Below are 23,494 nucleotides of genomic sequence, written 5' to 3'. Positions count from 1 at the left end.
ACAGTTATATGAAAAACTGGTTATTTAAAGTTTATTGATTAATAGCATAACTGAAAGTTTGTCACTTTGAGAAAATGGAGTCATTTAACAATAGGGTGAGTAAAAATATGATAGGCTGCTTTTGTTAGACACCTGCGGATTGATGATGACTAATGCAGGTGTCCTTGAGCTTTCTTATCATGTTTTAAGTGATAAAATGGTCGTCAGACACTTCTCCCTTACTGAAACAGTCATTCAGTAAGTGCCGAATGACAATTTACTGATTTGCCGACCATGTGGCAGCCCGACAATGTAGTTATTTTATATATTTTCGCGAGATTCACATAAGGAATCAGGTGCGCATTAAAGGTTAAAGAAAATGAAGACAGGTATGTTTTTCTTTTTGAATGTGTCATGGCACCATTTATTTATTAAAGTAATGCATAACCTTCCAACTTGAACATTGTACATATGTTAAACTTCATGACATTATTAGAATATCAGGCAGTCAGATCAGCATCGCCAACAGCAGCTGAAAGCAGCAGCATTTCTGTCGGAACTGATACTGAAAGAGCACGAGGGCTCATGGTAACAGAGAGGGGAACGGGGAAAGATACCCAAACGCAGATGAGGAAGCATGACATACACAGTGTAGGAGGGGATAAATAGGCACGAAAAAGCTACTGGGATGAGGACAAGGAGAAGGACGACACCCATAAAGCGTCACAGGGAAAAGAAGAGGGAGAGTCACGCAAAGGAGAAGAGGAGCAGACGAGAGGCAAAACACCACTCACAGTGAGAGGAGGAGGAGGAGGAAGAAGGAGGCGGAACGAAAATGCAACAGGACCAGATCAGAGCCTTCAGACTCTTCATTCTAGTTAACACCACACATGGAATTTAAAGAATTCAAGAGTTGTAACACAATGGGATCTATCCATCATCAGTGCAACTCTAGCCTCTATCAGTCTGAATATATTCCTGCCATTTCAAAAGGGCACGCTAGGCTAGCGCGCCTTTGCGCTAGCGTGCACCCAACACTCACACTAACCCTGTATGACTGAAGCAGGAAAGCAAAAAGTTAACACCATGGCCAAAAGCATGCAAGCAATGTGGGAAACACTTTAAAAAAAGATAAAATAAAATAAAACAAAAAGAAAGAAAATAAATACATCTTGGGATAAAAAAAATCTTAATACATTATCTTAAAATTTTCCTTTTCTTGTTTTGTGTTTCATATATATATTCTTAACACACATCTTTGTACATTTTGGTATAAGTTCTCTTTCTTGCAGGGAGGTCTGGGGAAAATGGGTGTTAGATGGTTGAGGTTTAGGGGCAATCCCACTTCCCTGATTGCCTTGTGCTGATGAAGGGGGGCGCAGCGTCACAACGATGACTCCACCGTTTCAAACGTTTTTGCACACAATAAGTCTCTCATTCTCTGTGGCGAACGTGGGTGAAGGTGATGGAAAAAAGGGGCTCAGCAGGGGGAGGACAAGCTTATAAGATGTCCAGAAAGTCCAGGACACAAGAAGTAGGAACAGACTACAAGTCAGTACTTCCTCTTTGGGAGCAGAGCAAAAGGCTGCGGTACGGACTTCCACTATCTCTTATCTGGGGAAAAAATAAGGATCAAAAAAGGGCAGATATAGGAAGCGATTTATATATTAGGATCTAGTAATTCATATGTTGACACTGAGCATGAATTGAGATACCTTTGTTTCCATCCGTGTCTGCTGCTGACCTCTCTGGCCTTTGGCGTATTAGACTATTGTACTTGGCCTCAACCTCCTGCAAGAGAAACAAACAATTCACGGTCACATCAGGCAATATAAGTGTGTAAAAGTCACACGGTTTTATAGGAATGTGTGTGGGTGAGCTTAGTGCCTGTTAGATACCTTCAGGTAGTTGAGGTTGACCTGAAGGTTTCTAAGGTGGGACAAGACCTGTCTGCTAAACGAGGAGAGGCTGCCGGCCTGCGACGTTGAAGAAAACCTCAAGTTGATGCCAGAGTCGGCAGCGCAGCCTTGTGATGTCCTCAGCTGCTTCCCTGTGGTTGATGCCAAGATGTCATCATCGGTGCTACTCTCCCCTGGGCCACCGTAACCCTCCAGGACTAAATACCCTGCTGAGAGATTTAAGAAGACGCCTTTCAGGACAACCGCTGTGGAAATAACTGCAGGATCAGGAATTCAGACACAGCGCGCCTTACAATGACTAGTGTAACCTATTAAAACCGACAGGGTAATGTATAATGACAACTCAATTGTTCAAACTGTCCAGGCTCACCATAATCTTCAGGAGAATCGAAGAAGCCCGTGTCCCCGGAGCCCAGGTCCTGAGTCGGGTCCTCTATCGGGGAGCTGTTCTTCTCTGAGCCGTTGTGGGCCATCAAGCGTGCGCGGCTGTCCACGGGGGTCCGCAGAGAGGTGGTCCTGAGGAGGCGGGCCCCCGTGGAGCGTTTGTTTTGCTCTACAGCCTCCTGGGACATCAGCTGGGTCACCAACACCTGCTTTAACGCTGCCACTGACGGACAGCAGAGGACGAGGGTTTATGATTGTTCTATATTTACTGTGTACAGCTGATTGATTTGCAGCATATGTAGATGTAGATTTTGAGTCATCTGTGTGCTTACATGTTTTCAATGCTTCGTCTGCTCTGGAAGGAAACATGTTAAACGAGTCTCCTTCTTTGCCATCTTCAGCCACTCGGTAAGGAGGCTCTGGGTCCACAAAACCTTCCTCCTCCTCCTCTTCCTCTGCCTTTACTCCCTCAAAAGGATTATTACCTTGTAGAGAAGTCTGCGTCACAATTCTAGGGGCCGGAATGCTCTCTTTGTCTGAGGGGGTATAATTAGAGAAGGATTCTCTACACAGCTGACCAAGGTAGAATATTTAAAGTAACACAGAGGAAAAACTGTCTTCAGCTACCTGTGGACTGGGTGCTGCCGGTGGATGTGCGGTCTGGGTCTCGACTCAGCCTGGAAACACCTGCTGTAATGATCTCTACACCGTCTCTCTCCCCACTGGCACACAAGCAACATCTTATGTTAGTAACAAGCTCAAACCCTGAGAACCACATGATGAAAAATGATTGAAGAACGTACTCAGTCTGAGGTAATGGTATGATGCTGTGAGGTTTGACTTTCATGGCTTCAGCTCTTTGGGTGATTAGACGCTGCCACCTTGTGCAATGGGGGGGGACGGACAGTTATTAGCACATTTAACAACTGGAGCAATACAAATGTAATCAATCAATCAAGTGGTATAATGTCTTGAAGTATGTAGTCTTACGTTCTCTGATCTGAAACTGTGGGCGCCATCAACTCATAGATCTGGGCTCCGTTCTCTGACATGGATAGGACAAAGAAGGACTTGTTGTCTGGCAGGAGAGAGTGTGGACAGAAGATCAGGGTGAGATTAATCACAATACTGAGCATTAGACCAAGACTTCCTGATACCTTACTCTGGGTTGTATGCCTGGATGTTGTATAGGAATGGGGTTTGTTTGTTTCTTTCTTTTAATGATTTGCTGTGATCCTGATTTATGAAGTTAATGTTCCGCCGGTTGTTGTGGAATGCAAAACAGAGAAGAGAATAGGTGTTAACTGACCTGTGGCCACAGAGCGCACCAGCACAGAATTAAGTTTAATGATGGGGCTGAAGATATGTTTGGTATCTGCGGTGCCTGCCAGGTTTTTACAGTGACACTTCAGGATCAGACGCTCATCTTGCTTCTGTAGTAAAACCAGGATGTCCTGCAGGAGGAGTGTGTACAACTCTGAAAGGAGACAGAGAGGACACTAACATTCAGTTTTGGCAAGCAATGTTAAAGTTTCAATCAAACTGCGTTGTGCTGATTACAAACCAATAGTCTTGTCTTTGTTCACTTTCCATGAAAGTGGTCCCTCGTGCACCATTGTTCTCTTGGTTAAATCCAAATTCTGAAGGAAGTAGAACGGGAAAATACTTTTAAAGCTTGTAGCACCACCTTTCAACTGAGAAGTTATTTCAACCAGCGCGTGTGGGTGTACAAGTGAGTGTGCTTTAACTGAGGCTAAATGGGGTGGTGTAGATTACTCACCTTCAGCTCCAGGATCATGGGGTTGTCTGTCTGCTTTAGAGAGGAGAGGTCCAATCTTCTCTGATAGTCCTCCAATCTCTAGAGGAAGGAGGGACATGGAAACAGAGTAAAGGGGATAAGTAAGCCCCTTTTTAAAAAAAGAAGCCACTGCTTGGGGAGCAACGAAGGCAGTGAAAAAATAAATTGTAGTAGTGCAGGAAAAAGGAAGGACTTGGGATGAGACAGAAGGGGAAGAAGAGAAAAGTCAATGGGGTGGCATAAATTGGAAAGGAGAAGAAAAACATCCCACCTGCTTGTCCTCAGATTCCTTCACAGCCTGGTTCACGTGATTGAGGATCTTTCTGCAGCAGTCTGCGGCCTGCTTCACTTTGTCCTTCTCCACTGCGTTGTCTGAAAGATATCACGACAACAAATAAGAAGTGAGGCCTCCTTAGTTCTGCGGGAGGCTGTCCGGCAAATTGATATTTCCTCTGTCCATTAACACACAATCGTTCTCAAAAATTATGATAAAGCAGGGGGTTACTATGATCCTCCAATAGCTGGTTATACTTTATCGTTAGTGCATTCTCTCTGTGTGAGAGCCGAACCCCAGCCAAGACTAAAATGATGGACCAAATAATGGTTGTGACATTTCCCAAAATGTGCACTGCCGCTCCAGGACCATTAAAATGCTAATCTCTCCATTTGTCTCTGTAATTCACTAATGGCTAGTATGTTGCCACACAGAACCTTGCATGAGACTTCATTAGGTCCATTTTTAACCACTTTCATCTTTTTCAAGAGTTCAATCTTTATCTAAGTATTATATTACATTTGAAGACTAAAATAATGTCTAGTCAAGTCAGGAGAGTCTACAGTAAAAGGCTATGCAATAGTGGAGAAAATAAGTGCAATATTGGTTTGAAACTCTCATTTTTAAAAGTAGATCACAATTCCTCTCCCTGTGACACAGTCAGTTATTGACTAAGTATTTGTGACTGAATGGAAGAGACTTTGAAGTGTCTGAATAAGACTGCAGGATGGCATCCGTTTTTGTACCTGCGTAAACTATAAGTGGTTTGTATGAATGCACAAATGTGTTCTGTGGCTCCCGCTGCAGGCACGTTGACATCATTAGGCTTCATGTGCGTCCACAGCCAAAACAAGTGGCTGGCAGGTGCTTTAATCTGTGTCTTGCCTCAATATATACTACTATACTATATTATTAAGCTGTAGCGATTAGTCCAATGCAAGAAAATGTATCTAATAACTTTAATTGAATTATAAAGTAATTTTATTTTTTTAAAGCAGAAATGCCAAAGATGTACTGCTTTCCCACACTTCTGAAGAACTCGTGCTCTTTTAACTTGTGATGGGAATTTCCATTTTATAGAACAAAAAATTTATCAGGAATCGGTAGTATAATCAAAAATAAAAATTATTATTACATCCAAGACCATGTACACAGTTAGTAAGTAGAGTAATATGTGCACTACAATATCCATGTGCAACATGCGCAAATCCCTGTAAACTGTGAAGGTACTCTGATTGGAAAGGCAACATTAAAGTACCTGTGTACTTGGCAATGTTCTCTAGTAGCAGGGGGTACTTGGTGAGCCGCTGCATCTCTACAGGAATGATGTCCTTAAGCTGCAGTCGGCGACACAGCCGGTTACTCTCTGCCTCCTGCAAAGCATAAGAAAAATTATACAGAAGGGGTGAATTTAATCTGTCGCCAAACAGCCATCATTTAACAAGTAATAATGGTGGCTGAGCAACACTAAATGTAGCTTATGTTTTTACCAAGATAAGTGACATCTCAGAGATTTGTTTTTAAAATTAAACATATATACAGTACATTTTTATACATACATCCATATATGTATCTCGCTCATTTAACTTTTTTGTATGACACATTCTGAGCATTCATTCAGTATAGTCGCCAACTAGAAATTTCAAAGGTTACACCAATTTGTAAAGCATAATGTCAGTACCTGGACAAACGATGTAAACCGTGAGTCTTTCTTCTGTTTGGTCTTTATGATCTCCAGAGCAAAAGGCTGGTTGCTGCAGAAAGTCCCCACCGCCTTCTTGATCTTCTCCTCCTCTCCACCGCTGAACTGTAACCACCCAACCCAGGACAGGACAGGGCAGAGACGGACAGAGACGGTGATCAGTCACTCAGTCGATCTGGGTCAGGGGTAGTTGCCATGGAAATGTCTAGTATTCAACCACTACAAGGAGTGGCAACTCCCAGAAGGGGGCCGGGCTTAATAGACCTCGTAGGTGAGACAGCTTAAGTTTAAATGGAGACTCCATCAATGCTCAGAACCCCAGGGGACCGTTTACTCTACTTATCCCCCTTAGAGATATTTTAGACAAGCCTGCCAGCTGATATGCAGCTAACTCGCATCTAATGTATTACACATGATGCCGAGATGTGGAGATGTCAGCCAAATCTAGGGCACTGTCTGACATAACCATTTATTGAGAAACAGGCTTTTATTTCACTTGCTTGCTTCCACTGTGATAACATTTATTGGCAGAATGTTTACTTTTGTGCCATGTCTAAGGTTTTATCTTTCAGGACTGAGGGATTTAATGTTAACCTGCTCTCTCTTATTAAGAACTGTAAATAACCTTTTTCCTGTACATGTGACATTTCAAAACTAATAAAAATAAAGGCCAAGAACGCTATTTCATGCCAACATCAACATTTTTATTTCTCGCTATAAAGCAATTTTGGGCAACAGTTCAATTTCTATGTGCACAATACATTTTTTTCCTACCATATCAGTCATCTTGAAAAGTATTCAATATAAGAAAATGTTTGAAAGAGGAAATACAATTTCAGCCTGTGAATTGTACTCACCCAGGAGAGCAAGTCGTCTCCTATCTGATCAATTACTGAAGACTCATTTCTCTTCCGAACGGCTGCCATTTGCTCCAGTATTGAAACTGAAATTCAGAGAGGCACCAATGGACAGTTAGAGTGCGTGCGTGTGTGTGTGTGTGTGCTTGTGTGTGTGTGTGTATAAGATAACAAAGATGGAAGAAAAAAACATGGAAATATGAGAGTGCTGTGTGTACTGCTGTTGTAGTTAGTTTTACTTTAAACTTTAGTTATTATATATTATTTTCTTTTACTGTGTCTTAATGGTTCAAGATCAGTCATGTGTAGACAATAATTTATGTTGGATTAATGTGTTGGATTGTGTGTGTGTTGTACCATGTAGCTGTAGAATCTCGTCCAGGTTGGTGAATATGTTCTTGATGTCCGCCGGAGGCAGGATGGACTCTTTGGCGAGCTTCTGGTAGAAAATGTGGTCCAAAACTCTCAGCATCCTAACATGCGCACGCTCTGTATAAAACAGCTCTGCAGACACAATGCAAGATGTTAATTCAAGATGGCAGATCATTTGCACATCTCAACATGATGTGCATTCAACAACCACATGGGTTGGATCCCAGCAGATGCCCTGCTGCTGCATATCTCTTTCTTCTCCCTTCTACTCCCTATACTCTATTACACAACAGGATTTTAAAGCACAGTGAGGGGGACCCTCTTATGTTCTTTGAAAATAAATCTGGCTTTAATGAAATATGTCATATGATGTGTAGTGGTAAGCCATGTGCTCACCATTGATGACTTCCTGTCTCTTGATTTCTTGAGACCTGAGACCTGCAAGGACCTCCCGTCCCACCAGCTGTTGCCAGTTTGGAGGGTCATGCTCGGAGTCTGTTCCCTGGTCGTCCTCACTCTGGACATCAGCTGAACCCAGCCCCTCAAGCCTAGGGCATGACAGAATGTTAGCTTTTCATCTGGTCACTGAAGTTTCACCACTTCAAATCATCACTTTTGTTTAGATGAATTTAAGTTTGAAAATGATCAGGTTTCCTGACCTTCTTATGGCCTTTGGTGTTCCCTCATGGGCTCTACAAAAACGATTAACAGTAAAATTAAGTTTAAAAACAAATATTCTCTATGTAAGGAACCTAAAGTGTAACTGCAAATGTGTCTGTAAATGCACCTGTCGCTTTCTCTGTCATCCTCTTGCAGTTGGTCCAGGCTGTAAAGGTCAAAGGGAGAAGCAGGGTATGTTAACCCGTCAAGAGGATCGGACTGAAGGCCGTCACTCAGTCTGGGGGGGCCTGAGGTCGGAGTCCCACCTGAGAGACAAGTAAAAAGTTAGAAATAGTCTTTTTCTTCTATTGATGTGCTAAGTCAAGTCGCTTAGTAGCTCACCCATATCAGTGTCTCGGCTAGTGTCTGAGCCATAGGTGGCGCTGTTTGGGGATGAGGTGTTGACAGACATGGAGTGTGTGAGTTCAGTGCCCTCGCTCGATTGGCTGCCTCTTAGACGAACAGCTTCCATGTGATCACTTGCCCCCAGCGTAGGTTGAGACAACTGTTTCTGCGGCCTGGGACGACCATCCAAGGCTTTACCCACTGAGTACAGAGAAATGTGGAGTCAAAATTGGGAAAAGCTTAAGAAGAAGTGTAGTAATTTTTGCTTAATCAAAAGTTCTAACTCACCTGATGCTGCTTCAATGCGGCTGGGCCGAGGTCCAAGGATACTAGGAAATCTGGGTTTCTTCACCTTCTCTTCTCCTTCCTTCTCTGTCTTGATGCTTTTCTGTATTACATCAAAAAACAAGGGGCACGTCAGGTAGATGACAAAGGGTGAGGTAGAAGGGTAAAGGTGCAAAAAGCAATGTTAAGTACCTTGATCTTGGGAAGAAAGTTGATCCTGACCCGTTTGGACTCCAGACTGCGAGGCTCCTTGACCCTTACACCAAGGTGCTTCATGTACGTATAAATGACATACTGCATTGTAGTGCTAAATGAAAACGAAAGGGACAACACTTGAGTTTAGTTGCTCCATTTTGAATTCTAAACGACAAACAAGAGGATGCTACAATCTGAAGTGTCCATATTGCGACATGCACCATATGTCATACCAGTCCTTCTTGTTCAATTTCTACACAAACCATCTGGGGTGTGCTGCGACCATATGGCATTTCAAACAAGACTGTTTCAATCAGTCACACTTTTGAATTATTTAATATAAACACACTGCATAAATTACATGTCTTCTTTAAGAGACTGCCCGAGTGTTTCATTTGTAAAGTGTGACAGATGACAGCAATATGTTCTGTGTTATTTGCCAAAACATCAAAGACTACACTTTAAAGGTTAAAAAAAAGACTACCACTGACAGATATAATTAAATAAGATAATTCATTTAAAAGGAGTCACAAAGTCAAATAAATTAATGAATATGTTATTATATTATTGTGGGACAAACTACAGGCTGGAAATGCAATGAAGACACAGATGGTTTGAGAGGCTATGAGAGCCCCTGAAGTCTTAAATGTATTAATTAATAAAGTTGGCTTACCATTTCTCTTCCTCTGTGGTCTGAGTAGTTAACCTAAAACAACAATACAATTAGTGGCTGATTATGGTTAGAAACATGAAATATTTGTTAATATTTGTGCATCCCCAAAGCATATGTTGTTATGAATAGCATGTATCATGTAACTGTGTGTGCATGTGCTACTTACAGGATATCCTCTATCTTGGTGATGATGTTTTCAGCATATGAGCGCTCTCGCTCCAGAGCGACACGGTCTCTGACTCTCTCTTGGTCCAATCTGGTCAACTCTACTTCAGCCACCGTTAGGCCCATACTGCGCTTCTGCCTAAACGTGCCAATATATCAAGTCATATACTGTGGATCGGTTGATCATTTTTTATAAGGATTTATTTTCTCCATTTGCATGATGTGGGAGCCAAATTCTCATGGTCCGCAAATAATCAGAACGAACCAAACCATGGTAAATAAAAATTCTGAGGTGACAAATTTACCTGAAATCCTCAAGGTTCTTCTGGATGTCAGGGAGCAGAGAGTCCTGCAGTGTTTGAACATGTAGTCTGTTTATATCCTCAGGGATCAGTTCTGTCCGCCGCCGGTCTGGAAACACATGCACACACACTTGCATATAGTGTACGCCAACTCTCTGATTATGCCAAGTGCACACTTAATATGCACATTCATAGTTAAGCAACACTTTCCAAACCATCAGAGGATTTGATTTCTTGACACCTTATTTGGGAGTGGTCATGGCTTACAGGGACTGTGTAATGAGAACCGGCCAAATGGTTAAAGTGACACTTAAAATGACACTTTGCAGACAACCAAATGAAGAAAAAGCCCGCCATGAAATACTTACCGAGGTCGGTAGAGATGGATTCAGGAACAGCAACTTTCAAATTCTGAAAAAAAAACAAACAAACAAAAACTTTTACACTTCTTTTAAGTGATATTCAATGTCAATGTGAGGAATGTAAGGGCAGATCATAAATCAAAGCACTCGTAATCACATGCCATAACCTATGCATGATGTAATAGTCAGTTAGCTGTGAGTAAATTTTTTGTTCTAACCAGTAAATTTGCTATGTGGTGTTAACTGTGAAAAGGCTGAGTTTTTTTTTCATCAGGTGGATCATTCCACATTTTGTCTAAAATGTAATCACTGGTGTTTAAGATTGGAGCTTGGGCTTTGGATTTAAAAACACCAACAACCACAACAGATGTTGGGACTTTCTTTGGTGTATTTAGTTTCATTTTGATAATGTTGTCAAATGGAGTTTTTTGTCAGAATGTCTAACTTGTAGTGCCCATATTTTACTGTGGGGAAGTAAAACTGCACTTACTGCTCCACGGTCAATGAAAAAGGTGTGAAGGTCCATGAACACCCGTCTGGTCTCTTTGGAGTTGGTCTGCTTGTAGAAGTCAGTATAGAGGTAGCACAGCTAAGAACATGAGATAAGAACGCATTAAAAACAAAAAAACAACAATAACAATAGTGAGCTGTATTGTCTGCCAGGCTGCATGAAAACAGGAAATTAACACATAAGAGATTTCAACAAGGAAGAGAGTCATACCACAGGAGCAGGGTCAAACTGAGAGATAACATGGTGAAGGAAGGCTGCGAGGTGGGCCGGACGAGACTTGAGCTGCTCAATGCTGTTAAAGCTGTTACACTGTCCATTAGTCTGAAACAACATCAGTTCAACAGTTTCCATTCTTGTTCTCTTTTCTGACTTCACATGTGACATGCAAGTTTGAATAATATAATTAAGAACTTGCTTGCAAAGAAAATGTTATTAAAATATGTTTAATATGACAGCTGTGTTTAGTATTATGACATAAATGTTAATAAAATGCCTTGCGGTAAATACCTGCTCCTGGTCTGAATCAAAATAGTCGTCCTCAGCTCCAATGATTTGCGAGACAAGGCGGATGGAAGAGGGACTGCTAACTGTGGTAGGGGAGAGAGAGTCCTGGGGGGGGAAAACATTGGTAAATTGTGGAATGACTTGGTTGTTTATCTTCATCTGTACATATACAGTACAACCCAAATGACTGGGGTTGACTTGCACTCACAGGGATATTAATCAACATGCAATATCTATCTATTGAAAACACTTTCAAAACGCACTGCTCAAGTGTACACCAAGAAAGAGTACATTTCTAATGCAGAATTTGCACATGGCTAAAGAGTGTAGATACCAGCTCAGTGGCGTCCTCTGTCTCTGGAGAGTAGCAGGAGTTCAAGCTGTTCCTGGGTGTGTTCTTTGGGCTGGGGAAGGATGACTCTCTTGGGTACAGGCTCTCTGGAGATCCAGGTCCAAAGCCACGAGATATCTGGAGATGGGATGGAACACAACATTCCATTCTCAAGTAATCCCAATTTAACAAAAGAAAACTCAAAAAATCTCAACTGATTACAAATAACTTATTCTGTTAGTTATTATACACGACCAACAGTAATTTGAATGCAGAATCAATGTACACATTAATCAAAGCCAAAGCTGAACAGGGATAAGACTGATTTACTTCAGTAATTTAGCGTGAGGCCATTCATCAATTGTCATAAAGCTACCTAGTATTGGAATGATGCTTTAGCAAAAGTTCAGAAGGAAATTTAAATGACGTTGGTAAGAAGCACAGACAACTTACAGGAGTGCTGCTCCATGACAGGTCTGTACTGTTGTCTCCCTTTAAGACGGAAGCGTGCTCGGTCTCAAACATGCTCCCATCATCTGCATCAGCACCTGGAACAGGCTCCTACGGATTCACAAAATAATTGTTATAAATTATGAACAAGATAGCCTGTGTAATAATACTGTACATACATTTATCAATATTTTATTCTACTTTCATGAAACATGACTTTTAACATTGAGAGAGCAGCCTAATATGTTGGAATACATCACACAAGGTTCAGTGAGTGATGTATATAAAATAAGCTGTAACACAGACACAAAAGATTGGCTTCCCGCAGAGAAAGACAAATCCTCTAATAAGATTAGGATTATAGTTAGTCTGGAGCGATCCCTAAATGTACAACACAACATTACACTGCTTGGATGTTGCTGGTAGATCAGTGTCCCAAGATACCCTATTCTATATGCAAGTATATAGAGGGAGTTAGTTCACACTACAAAACTTTAGCCCTGATTTTCCACTCTGCATCAGTTTATGGAGCTCCCAAAGAAAATTCCAGATCAGAGGGAAATCTGTGCATTGTTTTGCATCTGCAATACAATGCAAAGACGTTGAGATAACAGACTATGAATAGTAAAGACGTGTTGAAACAGGCTATTTTGTGAACAACGACATCAACAAGCATGACTACAAGGAACGTTCTGCGGATTGCTTGAACAATCTGGCGCTAATGTAACACCAGTTCCAGTGTCACTTTTTGGGCAAGTTTATTGTGACAAAAAGCAGTTTGAAAACCAGGCATGCACATCGGGGATCCTAGTGAAAGTTCTTGAGGTGCTTGATCCCCCTGTCAGTCATGTAGTGTGAATACAACAATGACTTTAAGACTCCCAATAACAAGAAAGAAAGTTGTGTAGTGTGAACAGTACAGCAATTGGACAACTTTGAAAGGCATGTTGTGTTAACTTGACTTTACCTGTGATGCCCCAGAGGCCTTGAAGAGCTGACCCTGCAGCTGAGGAATGTGTTTCTTAGCTTCCTGGATGTCTTTCAGTAGTTTGGGGGAGGGGTTCCTGCTGTACTCCTCCTTCATGACCTTTACAGCAGGAGGGGTGAAATCAAAACAAGCAATCAAGACCAGTAGTAGCCCCTTATTAGTATACAATCAGCCTAGTTGACTCTGGTCTGAAGTGTGGGATGTTTAGAAAAATACTGTCTCAATTCCTTGCATGATAAACAGCAGTCATATCAAGTGTACACATATTGTACCAGCTGCCTCCTACCCAAAACAATCTTTGATTGGAAGATGGATGAGAGCTGATCCTTTCATTTTCAATACAGATAATGAGAAAACATCCCTTTAGATACATAACTGCAATAAAGAGGGGAAATCACCTCACTATTGCAAACACCTACCAACGAAAACAGTGTTAGAATTGAGAGAAGACTGTAAGTGGCAGTGATTGTGATGCTTACCTGCAGCTCCTGCTGTTCTTTTGAGAGCAACTTTTGCAACATGTCAACCCTCTGGTTGCAGACACTACTATTCTCATCCTGTGAGGAAAAAAAGAAAAGGACCTGTGCATTAGACTACAGATGAGAAGCATTCAAGCAAATATTAGATATAGGTAATCCAGATGCAATTAACATATATCTAAGGATAAAGAAAATATGTGAAAAAGAATGGGATATAGAGAAGCCACTACAAAACGGAGAGCAAATTTAGAAGGAAGCGAAAGACATTGATAACCCAGGTTAAAAACCCTGAAGATGATGTGGAGGCAAGAAATAGAGACAGGTCAAAAGGAATAATTGATGTCTTCCGTACCCATGGTGGTTGAGTGGAGGAGAGGCGGTCCAGAGGACTGTAGGGGCGTTCTGCTGCTGGGGAATTTGGAGAGGAAATGCTAACGCCCAACATTTCAGACTCCGCTTCAGACAAAGGGATCTGGGCGAGCCCTGGAGGACGCCCCAACACTGTGAGGGCCACATAGGAGCCCGCTATAATGGATAGATCAAAGAAAAGTGTCAGTTTTACTTAAAGGTTTTATTATTATTTTTTATGTGGCTTTGCTAGAACACACACAGAGGAACTTACATTTGATAAGCTTCACCACCTCAATGTGATTAGAATGTGTAACAAGGGTCCCGTTAACCTGGAAGAGAGCAACAGTACTATGTTGAGAATTTAAAAAAAAATACTGATTCCAAAACCTCTCTTTCTAGGTCCAGCTTTACAATGTGACATCTCATTCAATTATCAGATGCAGCAGAATACAGTAGAGCTACTGAATAACCAGAAGGTGGCAGCCTATAGCCTCTGTATTGGCCTTGGAAAAGAAAACTGTGACTTTAGCAGTTTCAAAACATGGAGGCAAATGAACACAATACCTTGATGATCCTGTCTCCTGTCTGAACACCTGCCCGCATAGCAGCCCCATCTGGTAAACACACAGGAAAAACAGCGTTAAGCAACAGAAGAGGTGAGGAAAGAAACAGAACAAATGGACAAATGAAATGGATGGAGGGGAAATAGAAGGGAAAGCACATAAGACATACTGCTTCATGGTCTGCACAATGAATACACCGTATAGCCTTGACAGACCAGGTGCTGCAAAGTGACTATTTGAGGGCTATTTTGAAAAACCATAACAGTGGTTATATTACGAGAAGGACCTGTTTCACAGCTCCACCCAAAACAAAGGGATTTAGACATGAGACAGGTTATTATGAGATCCACATGTGACTCTACAGTCAGCAGCATACAGTTGAAAGATTTTGTAGACCAAATACAGTTTTACTAATACACTACTTATGTGCATTTGGGGTTTTCAGTTTAGTATGGAAATTTAACTGGCGTCACTTAACCAAGGACATAATCAGTCTGATCAGTTAAAATGAAAGTAGAAGACCAAGCATGGGTAATAACTTGCCACTACATTACTTGTCTATATGAACTGGAAAGCTGCAGCAAGACACTACATATACATGCTGTTTGCTTCTCAGTTCACAATGACATGAAAAAGAAGTTGTGTGAATTATTCAGATGAAACAAAGTAGATAGCTCTTTGTGTTGAGTCAGTGACTGAAGCGCTAATAGGGAGCCATACAGGAATAGTTAAACACTGCCAAACGTTGATGGCTCGATCAGTTCCTTCCTCTTCTGCCTCTCTCCCTACTGTGCAGACCGTGTAATGTTTTTGTGACCTGATAACAACCCACATCATTTTTTACAGACAGCAAATGGCTGCCGGGGAGCATATACGTATCCTGTCAAAGTCCCCTCTTTATTAAAAGACAACATGATAAAGCAGAAGCTGCAGTTACTGTGAAACTGCTGAAGAGGAAATATACAGGCAACGGCTTGACTTCTCTAAGTAAATGCCAGACTGGTGGTGCTTGCTGAGCCCCAATTACCCCTCACATTTTAGGGCAAACTACCATGACAGTTTGATGTCAGTGCATTCAAAAAGTAGCCCACATCTCTATTTCAATTGCTAAGACCAGAAGTAGTCATTGTAACAACAATGAGAACAAATTTGAGGCTCCACCTTACCTTCTTTGACAAGTTGCACAAACACTGGGTTGTCACCACTGACAGTAAGCCCAAAGCCATTTTCATCTTTCTGGATGATAACACATCGCTGGACCAGACCTGCAAGTGAGACAGAAAGACATAACAGTGTTTTCAAAAGGAACAGGAAGTCACTAAAGGAAATTTACTTAACTCACTGGAGCCAGTGAACCGAATAAAACTAAACATCACTGTTGTACTACATGCTAAGCACATATTTTGAATAAGCTGAAACATTTATTCTGAAGGGAGTCGACTCAGTGATAATAATCACACGTTGCAGTTGAAACAGTCTATTAACAGTACTTTATGCTAGTGCTATCAAACAATTAAAATATTTAATCACAATTAATCACACATTTTTATCTATTCTAAATGTCCCTTGATGTCTTTTTGCCCCATTATTTTTTCTCATTTTAATGCTCTTATCAATATGAAACAGTGGATCAGCTTTCTGTAATGTTCAATTTCACACATAACATTCACACTTGGAAGAAAAAATCTCTCACACATTGTAACACTGTCCATAATAAAAGGGTGAAAAAAAATACTTTGACAAGGGGGTGGGGGGGGTGGGGGGAGAATTCACATTAGCTGTTTGCTTGGCCATCAAGTGGTATCTCTGATTGGACGTGCTCCAATGATTGCTCCGTTCACAACAACAAAGCACATAGATCACTTTGGTCTTGTCACTGAAACCATTTGGCAACTTTTAGAAAATAAATTTTGCCTTCAGAATCTTATCGGCATCCATCTCGGTGTCTCGTGCTCGCCATCCACTCAAAACGTAACGCTACTACTCTTTGGCCGGCTCGCAAGCCCAAACACGTGTGTGCAGCGTGCATGTTATTTTATTTCCGGTCTCGCTAGATCCGGTGTAGTATTTCGAACATTACTAGTTGTTGCAACAGCATGTGAAAAAAAAACGTTGCTAGGCCAAAAAGAACGTTAATCTTGCGATAAAAGATGTACGCTGTTAAAATGGGTTTGCGTTAACGACGTTAATAACGCGTTTAACTGACAGCACTACTTTATACACTTTTTGTAGTACCATGCGAGTCGACCATTAAATAATGGCAAAACTAGCCAAAGTTTTTATAACTTACAGAAACATTACATGTGATAGTTTGTCTTCTTTTTTACTCCCTCTCTTTCTAAAACACATACACACACACACGCATATATGCGGGCGCTGCAGCGCCTTGGCAGGTTCTGTCCTTCTCTCTACAGATTATTATGCAACTATAATGCATAAAGTTGCCGGTTTCTGGGTCGGGTTTGCACGGTAATTAACAGTGCGGATTGACTCTTACACACTAGACGCCGACATTGTTGTGTTACAAGTCACGCCTCTTTTTCTTCCAGAATGCCGGCATGCTATGTGAAATCACACCCCGGGGCGGCATTATGCTGGCTTTGGTTGGTACTGTGTCAATAAACAAAGCCGACATAATGGCCTTCATTGCGCCGCTATTGTGGAATCTCTGTGTGAAAGGGGCTTAGGACTCTGTTGTCAGGATAACATGACAACAACATCCCATAATGTGAGCATGTACATTAAATAAAGCATTAAAAAAATCCTCTTAAATACAAAAACACTAACAATGATGGTCCTTCTGTGTGAGAAGATGTTTGGAACGCCACACGTGTTTGGTTGTACACTCACAAGCCAGAAAAAGGAACGTTACTTTTCAGGTTTTTTATGATGTGTAGCGAAGCATAAAGAGATTAGATCTAGTCTAATGTCTATCTGACACTGACTAGACAGGACAGTACAGACAAAAGACCACACAATCCAAAGAATCCAGAATGCTCAAATAGAATAAAATACTTTCTTATGTTATTATGAACAAGAATTAAGCAGATTTTCCACAACGAAGATTGTATAAGTGACCCAAACTGAGTAAGGTGAGCCTTGAGCTGGTTTCTTGTGCAGAATCAACCAGCGGGTCAGTCAATCAATATGGGCAGTGGTGGGGTGGGGGTTAGAGAGGAAAGAACAGGAGCTAATACACGGAGAGAGGTTAGAGGTGGCAAAAGCCCCAGGCTGGGGGGGGGGGGGGGGGGGGGGGGGGAGGGTTATGGAGAGGGTAACGTCGAGCTGAGGGAGCAGGGGGAAGGGAAAGGGGGAGAGGGCATGGGTGTCAAGGAAACAGATGAAGCCATATGGGTTAAAGATCTGGTGTGAATTTGCCTCTAGATGTTGATTGTTGTTGATTGTTTTATGCTTCACAGTATTTTAGATCTTTGGTTGGTATTTTTAAACCAAGACGTGGAAGCGCTTACATGGTCACTGATCAGGTTAATCCATCTCCTCCAAGTTTATGTATTATTCATTGGCTTGACTGATCTGTAATCGGCACCCTTTGCTGAAACACATGGAAATGTGCGCTAGAGAATAAACTGACCTTAAATACTGACAATCACGGAAAGAAGGAACCCAAGTCATTAGCATGGCAGCATGCAAAGGTCACACTGTCCTCAAAACTAAAAGTCTGTTCAAAGTGCCGTTTCTGTGATAAATGCTTTTCATCAAATTGCAAATTTCTTCAATTCTAAGTTGGTGCAAGACCAGACACAATGAAAAAAACTGATTCAAACAGAGAGAACTATGCTTTGTTGAATATGATAGTAGAGGATTATCTTGATAATCTGTGTCCCAGACAGAGACTAGACATCAGCAGAAAGTGTTACCTCTTACTTGAGAATTTGTTTCTATCAATTCACTGCATGTGAGGACAGGCACCAGATAGAAGTCTTTTTGTTGGAAATATGTAAATGATTTAAAAGTCCCAAGGCATGAACATTTCACTTTATGAGGTTTTTTAAGATTAATCTGAGTTCTCCTAGCCTGCCTATGGCTAGAAATGGCATTAGATGTAAACTGAGCCCTGGGTATCCTGCTTTGCCTTTAAGAAAATGATGGGCCGATCTGGAATCCTGCCCCTTATCCTCATAAGGGGCAAGATTCCAGATCGGCCCATCTGAGCTTTCATCAGCTCCCCTTTCTCTGTTTTGCCCGCCCAGAGAATTTGGCCCACCCATGAGAGAGAGACATCGTGGCTGATTCTGATGCATCTGAAGTGAAGTGTGCGCATGCGCTAACGTGCAAGCTGCCTGTTGCAGTGCTCCGTCTCTGTCTTCTTAATACTGTTGCTACTGTGACACAGAGTTTCCCTTTGGGGATCAATAAAGTATTTCTGAATAGAGCAAAGGGGCAGTTGATCAAGGCCACACCCCCAGCCTCCACCTTGCCCCCCCCCCTCCTCAAAAGCTACAGACTCAAAAATGTACATACTAAGGAAAACTCATAGTTCAAAGTCTGGAATTATGCACCAAGGCTAAATTATGGGAAAGCGACTTCAGATATGGTATTAGGGGACCACTAAGAGCTATAGAAAAGCATCCAAAGAGAACCATGTCATGGGACCTTTAACAATTTCTGTCTCTATCTAAAGACAATTAATGTTAGAAAGTGTCACCAAGAGAACCAAGAGAACAGTGTTATAACAACAATCAATAATGAGCCTGTTAATGTGGATTTTAAAGAAATGTCACCTTGTTCATTGGGCGGTCCTTGTACAGATGCAAGCATTATTTTTGTGTGCGCTTCCTTTCTAATCCTATTTAGATGATCACTTAACTGAATTCGTGCATCAATATAAGGACCTGGGACCTACCCGGGGAAAACCCTGAACAACTTCTGGCAAATTTGAGATCAAATATGCACCTTGTTGTGTTGTCTCATCGTCAGGTCCGTCAGGCCAAGCCCATTTCCAATTTTTTCAAATCAATTAGCAATCACAAACGTTAAGGCGGGCTTTACATGATGACAATAGCACAGCAAATTTCTGTGAACGGGCTCTGCAACGCTCGCTGGTTGAGATGTTTTTCCACCGCTCAGCATACAAGCTGTGAATGAACCTTACCCAGTACCTTCTCAGTTACAACTGAGAAGGTACTGGGTAAATGCAATGCAATGTTTTTTAATAAAAAAATTTAAGCAATTTTATAATTTTGGACCATTTCTGTCCCCATATCTGTTCCTAAAACATTGGAAAAGCTATAACAGATAATACATATGACTAAAAAGCTTGACAAAACCTGCTAAGAAGTCCACTGGGGACCAACTACAATCAGTAGTTCTGAGTAAAGACATTTAGTCAGTTTTGATGCACACATTCATTCGGTTTAGGTGGTGCCCAAAATGGCGTGGGTGCTGTTTCTAAGCCTTATAAAAATGTAGGGAAAACCCTCCAATGGATTCAAATAGTGACAATTTTTCCTTCTGTGTCACATTGTGTCACAATGTGTTTAGTTGTATTTTGGCAAACAAGTTGTCATTGTTAGGGTTTGTTGCTCATCTTTGTTTTACACTATAGTGAATAAATAGTTCTCGGTTCTTGAACTGACTAAATTAAAAAAATAATTTTTAATTTTTTAAACAAAGCAAACAAATCTTGTGTTTATATCCTCCCAGTTAACATGATCTCTTGGCACTAATAATACAACCGACTCAGAGGGGCATGCAGCTCAGACCTTTGACCATGCAGTCAAATATAATAATGACTAAAAATAAGTGAAATAAATAAAACTCTCTCTGACAAAAACAAAAATCTATTGGCAATTTCACACCAGAATCTGAAGTATGTATAGATACAGCTGTCACACCAGCCATTCCAGCAGGAGCATCTTACCACAGGACTCTGGCTTCCCCTCTGCTAGCACACTGCTGCTGCCACTCTTCTGTACCACCAGAGCTTCTGCTCACAGCCCCCACAACGCAGACCACAGTGCAGACAGCACAGCAGCAAACACACACACACACACACACGCACGCACACACACACACGCACACGCACACAGCCACACAAAACAAGAACCGACACAAGTAAAGGAAACACAAAACAGGAAAGAGAAAATCATGAGGGAGAAACAATCATAGGAGAAGAAAAATTAAATGTACAAATAGGTAGTTTAAAACATAATGGTTTAGATAGGCAGCAGTGCAGTCTCGCTCATTTTTTTGTTGAAAGGATTTTTTTTTTAAATACCTCTACTCCTACAGATGTCACTCTAGCAATCCATTGCAACTTCATGGAGAGTGCCCCAATTTTCAAAACTTTGTATCCTGCATTCAAATGATGTGTTTAAGTGCAGATTGGATTTTAAAATTCACCAGGTCCTTAATAAAATAAAGAAAATAATTGGGCTTTGTGATCCGAAACAGTAGAGCTTCAGTAAGCTCACATTGCGATTCATTTTAGCATGATGAAGCCACAGCTGGTTAAATTACAGCTACACCCAGCCATAGACTGTATTAAATAGTACTCAATGCATTTTCAGGTCTATATTGGACCAAAAGGTGGTTTTGTGAGTTAAGTTGAGTTAAGTGGCAAAAGAGCTGCTAATAAATATTAACAAAACAAAGTTGCAGGCGGTCTTGGTCCAAGCCCTTTTTTAAATGTCTGGTATATTTTATGCCTTTAAAGATAAAGACAATAAATTCCCTAATCACTGCACATGATTCATTTGGAAGCATGTGAATGTCAGGAGCCAGTGTTAACATCCATTTCCAGAGTATCTGACTACTCCTGCCGATCCTTCATAAACCCAAACCACTTATTAACCGCTTACTAATTATGACAGAAAATGTGCAACTAGGAGACAATCTGGGAAAAAAAATGTTAAAAAGTTCATGCAGATGACTAAAAAGGGATGAATAGAAATACAGACAAAAACCATGCAGGCATGCAAAAAGTGATAACATAAATTCAAATCATGTCAGGAAACAATATTCTTATTTAAGGAGGACCTATAGATGGAGGTTTTAAAGTGCTCGTATTATGCTTTTTGGCCTTTCCCTTTCCTTTATTGTGTTCTTCATCTTGTTGTAAACGTTATAGGTTTGAAAAGAGGAAAAGCCCCAAATCCACCCCAAAGGGTCTTACCATCTCCAACAGAAAACACTGCTCCAAACAGCTTTAATGTAGTCCTGCCTTTACTTCCGTGACAAACGTGCGTCACTTTGTAACACATGATATAATGCTCGCCTAGCTGCTAGCCCTCATACTCTGCTTCTGACTGGCTTGTAGTGCGGACCTAGGTACTGCACATGTGCGACTCCCAACTCACTCTGTAGCTAAAACGGAGAGCTCAACACACAGGGTGAAAAGAGAAGCTGCAGCAATGTTCAGTACAACAAAAATATGGTAAACCTATTTTTGATATAACCTCTAAATACATTTATGAACCTAAAAAGAAGCATAATATGAGCACTATAATTAAAGAATCAATTTGCTTCTCTGGTTACTTTGCACTTGGTTTAATCACTGCATCATTCACAAAACGGACCACACCATCAGAGAGATACATGGCAAAAGGTTTTAGTGTGGTGATACACACAGACAAGGCAACAAGTGCATGTCTTGTGTAACCACTGAAAGATCACATATTGTCTATGTTTTGTTGCATCATACAGAGATAAGCCACCATGTGGTGCAGAGGATTTTCCATTTTGTTTTGAATACAGAAGCTGCAGCTATATCTCAAATCATACTGCCCTGACTGTTAACAAATACCACAGGGAGTGTCACCATATCAAACTAGTCTGTTTCTGAACCCTAACAATCTCACCCTGCCATAAACTTGAAACTGGAGTGCATAAAAGGCTTAGTGCCTTTTTTGTGCCCTTCAAGTATGCATCGAGACCACCCAACCACTTTGAACGTACAAAACCCCACAGTGCACTTATTTATGTACATGACAAAAACCACGTGAACATTAAACATGCAGCTGCAGATTTTTTCTTCTTTGCTTTTTGGCTTAAAACCTGCAACGTGTAATGCAACATAAGCTTCTGCCAAACAGTTGGTATAATGCAGTGTAATGCATACTTGCCAATAAAGAGATATTATACTTTCCGTTAGATGAATTAACACAAAAAGAAAGAAAACATTTCCAACTCCTGTTCAAAACACGTCGTTAGGCTCCAGCTGTAAGACTCAAACATTTTGATCAGACCACACAGGTAAAATGAATGTACAGTTTTTAAAATGAGCACAAAGCATAGCGCAAGATACACACACCACCTTTCCCCATCCCAGCATGCCTTGAGAGAGAGAGAGAGAGAGAGAGAGAGAGAGAGAGAGAGAGAGAGAGAGAGAGAGAGAGAGAGAGAGAGAGAGAGAGAGAGAGAGAGAGAGAGAGATGACCAAGAAAAACAGAACAGACTACGAGTCTGAAAGTGAAAGTGGAATGTTACCTGTAGGGTCAAACTCATTGGAGGGAAGTGAGGTTTTGTCACTTTTGGGTTTCTTGTCTGGTGGGGGGTCTTTACTGAGAATGCTGCTGGTTCTAGAGGAAGAGAAAACCCCATGAGAAACAGGTAATACCACCACAAAAAGGTGGTTAAATGTTGGCATTTATTCAGTATGTGCAGTCACCTCGCTGTTCTACTACCATATATGTGCACAAGATGCATGCAAGTGTTCGGGAGAAATTACACCAACACACAGAACCAGCAATTGTTCACTTCAGCATTGAGAATAATGTGGAAAGAGGACCTCTTAGTGTATGAATCGTGCTGAGTGGGTCTACTGTATAATGTGACAGCCAGAGCGGATGTGGAGCCGCTCTGCTGAGTGCCCGGGGAGCAAGGCCAGAGAAAGGACGCTCATCAGAGGAGGTGCTACAAGGCCAGACTCCAGCTTGAACCTTGGGAGGCAATGTATGGCTGCCTCTGCCTATACCAGCCCCAACAGTGAAAGGCCACTGTTCTGTTCACAGTGAAAGGCAGTGATGGACCGCCCTCAGAAGAGGGACCCCTTTGTCCCTCACTCTGTCTCTGTGTGTGTACATG

The 23,494-nt window shown here is 41.4% G+C and overlaps 1 protein-coding gene across 3 annotated transcripts in view; it reads right to left on the bottom strand.

Annotated features, from left to right (window-relative positions):
- Positions 1-380: 380 nt before the first annotated feature.
- The window catches only part of arhgef12a (Rho guanine nucleotide exchange factor (GEF) 12a), a 47,116-nt gene continuing 24,002 nt past the window's right edge, over positions 381-23,494 (bottom strand). Inside the window, exons 3-41 of one of the 3 annotated variants that reach the window (XM_034862198.1) lie at positions 22,898-22,989; positions 20,331-20,396; positions 15,616-15,714; positions 14,451-14,500; positions 14,158-14,215; positions 13,888-14,060; positions 13,536-13,613; positions 13,036-13,155; positions 12,072-12,179; positions 11,622-11,756; positions 11,291-11,392; positions 10,994-11,104; positions 10,763-10,861; positions 10,279-10,321; positions 9,914-10,019; positions 9,610-9,747; positions 9,444-9,476; positions 8,768-8,882; positions 8,579-8,678; positions 8,288-8,491; positions 8,073-8,211; positions 7,945-7,977; positions 7,682-7,833; positions 7,271-7,417; positions 6,914-6,999; positions 6,036-6,161; positions 5,613-5,727; positions 4,352-4,452; positions 4,063-4,140; positions 3,847-3,922; positions 3,592-3,759; positions 3,273-3,360; positions 3,086-3,163; positions 2,910-3,004; positions 2,615-2,818; positions 2,269-2,505; positions 1,878-2,107; positions 1,695-1,770; positions 381-1,593 (exon numbers count right to left, since the gene is read on the bottom strand). In XM_034862198.1, coding sequence (XP_034718089.1) covers positions 1,583-1,593; positions 1,695-1,770; positions 1,878-2,107; positions 2,269-2,505; positions 2,615-2,818; positions 2,910-3,004; positions 3,086-3,163; positions 3,273-3,360; positions 3,592-3,759; positions 3,847-3,922; positions 4,063-4,140; positions 4,352-4,452; positions 5,613-5,727; positions 6,036-6,161; positions 6,914-6,999; positions 7,271-7,417; positions 7,682-7,833; positions 7,945-7,977; positions 8,073-8,211; positions 8,288-8,491; positions 8,579-8,678; positions 8,768-8,882; positions 9,444-9,476; positions 9,610-9,747; positions 9,914-10,019; positions 10,279-10,321; positions 10,763-10,861; positions 10,994-11,104; positions 11,291-11,392; positions 11,622-11,756; positions 12,072-12,179; positions 13,036-13,155; positions 13,536-13,613; positions 13,888-14,060; positions 14,158-14,215; positions 14,451-14,500; positions 15,616-15,714; positions 20,331-20,396; positions 22,898-22,989 — 4,270 coding nt within the window. In that variant the 3' untranslated portion in view covers positions 381-1,582. The remainder of the gene's footprint in view (positions 1,594-1,694; positions 1,771-1,877; positions 2,108-2,268; positions 2,506-2,614; positions 2,819-2,909; positions 3,005-3,085; positions 3,164-3,272; positions 3,361-3,591; positions 3,760-3,846; positions 3,923-4,062; positions 4,141-4,351; positions 4,453-5,612; positions 5,728-6,035; positions 6,162-6,913; positions 7,000-7,270; positions 7,418-7,681; positions 7,834-7,944; positions 7,978-8,072; positions 8,212-8,287; positions 8,492-8,578; positions 8,679-8,767; positions 8,883-9,443; positions 9,477-9,609; positions 9,748-9,913; positions 10,020-10,278; positions 10,322-10,762; positions 10,862-10,993; positions 11,105-11,290; positions 11,393-11,621; positions 11,757-12,071; positions 12,180-13,035; positions 13,156-13,535; positions 13,614-13,887; positions 14,061-14,157; positions 14,216-14,450; positions 14,501-15,615; positions 15,715-20,330; positions 20,397-22,897; positions 22,990-23,494) is intronic. The other 2 variants (XM_034862205.1, XM_034862215.1) reach the window with 2 other exon arrangements.

Source organism: Etheostoma cragini, chromosome 3 (genome assembly GCF_013103735.1).
Source record: "Etheostoma cragini isolate CJK2018 chromosome 3, CSU_Ecrag_1.0, whole genome shotgun sequence".
NCBI classification, from domain to species: Eukaryota; Metazoa; Chordata; class Actinopteri; order Perciformes; family Percidae; genus Etheostoma; species Etheostoma cragini.
Note: the sequence above shows the minus strand (reverse complement) of the source record. Positions and strands in the feature narration are given on the sequence as shown.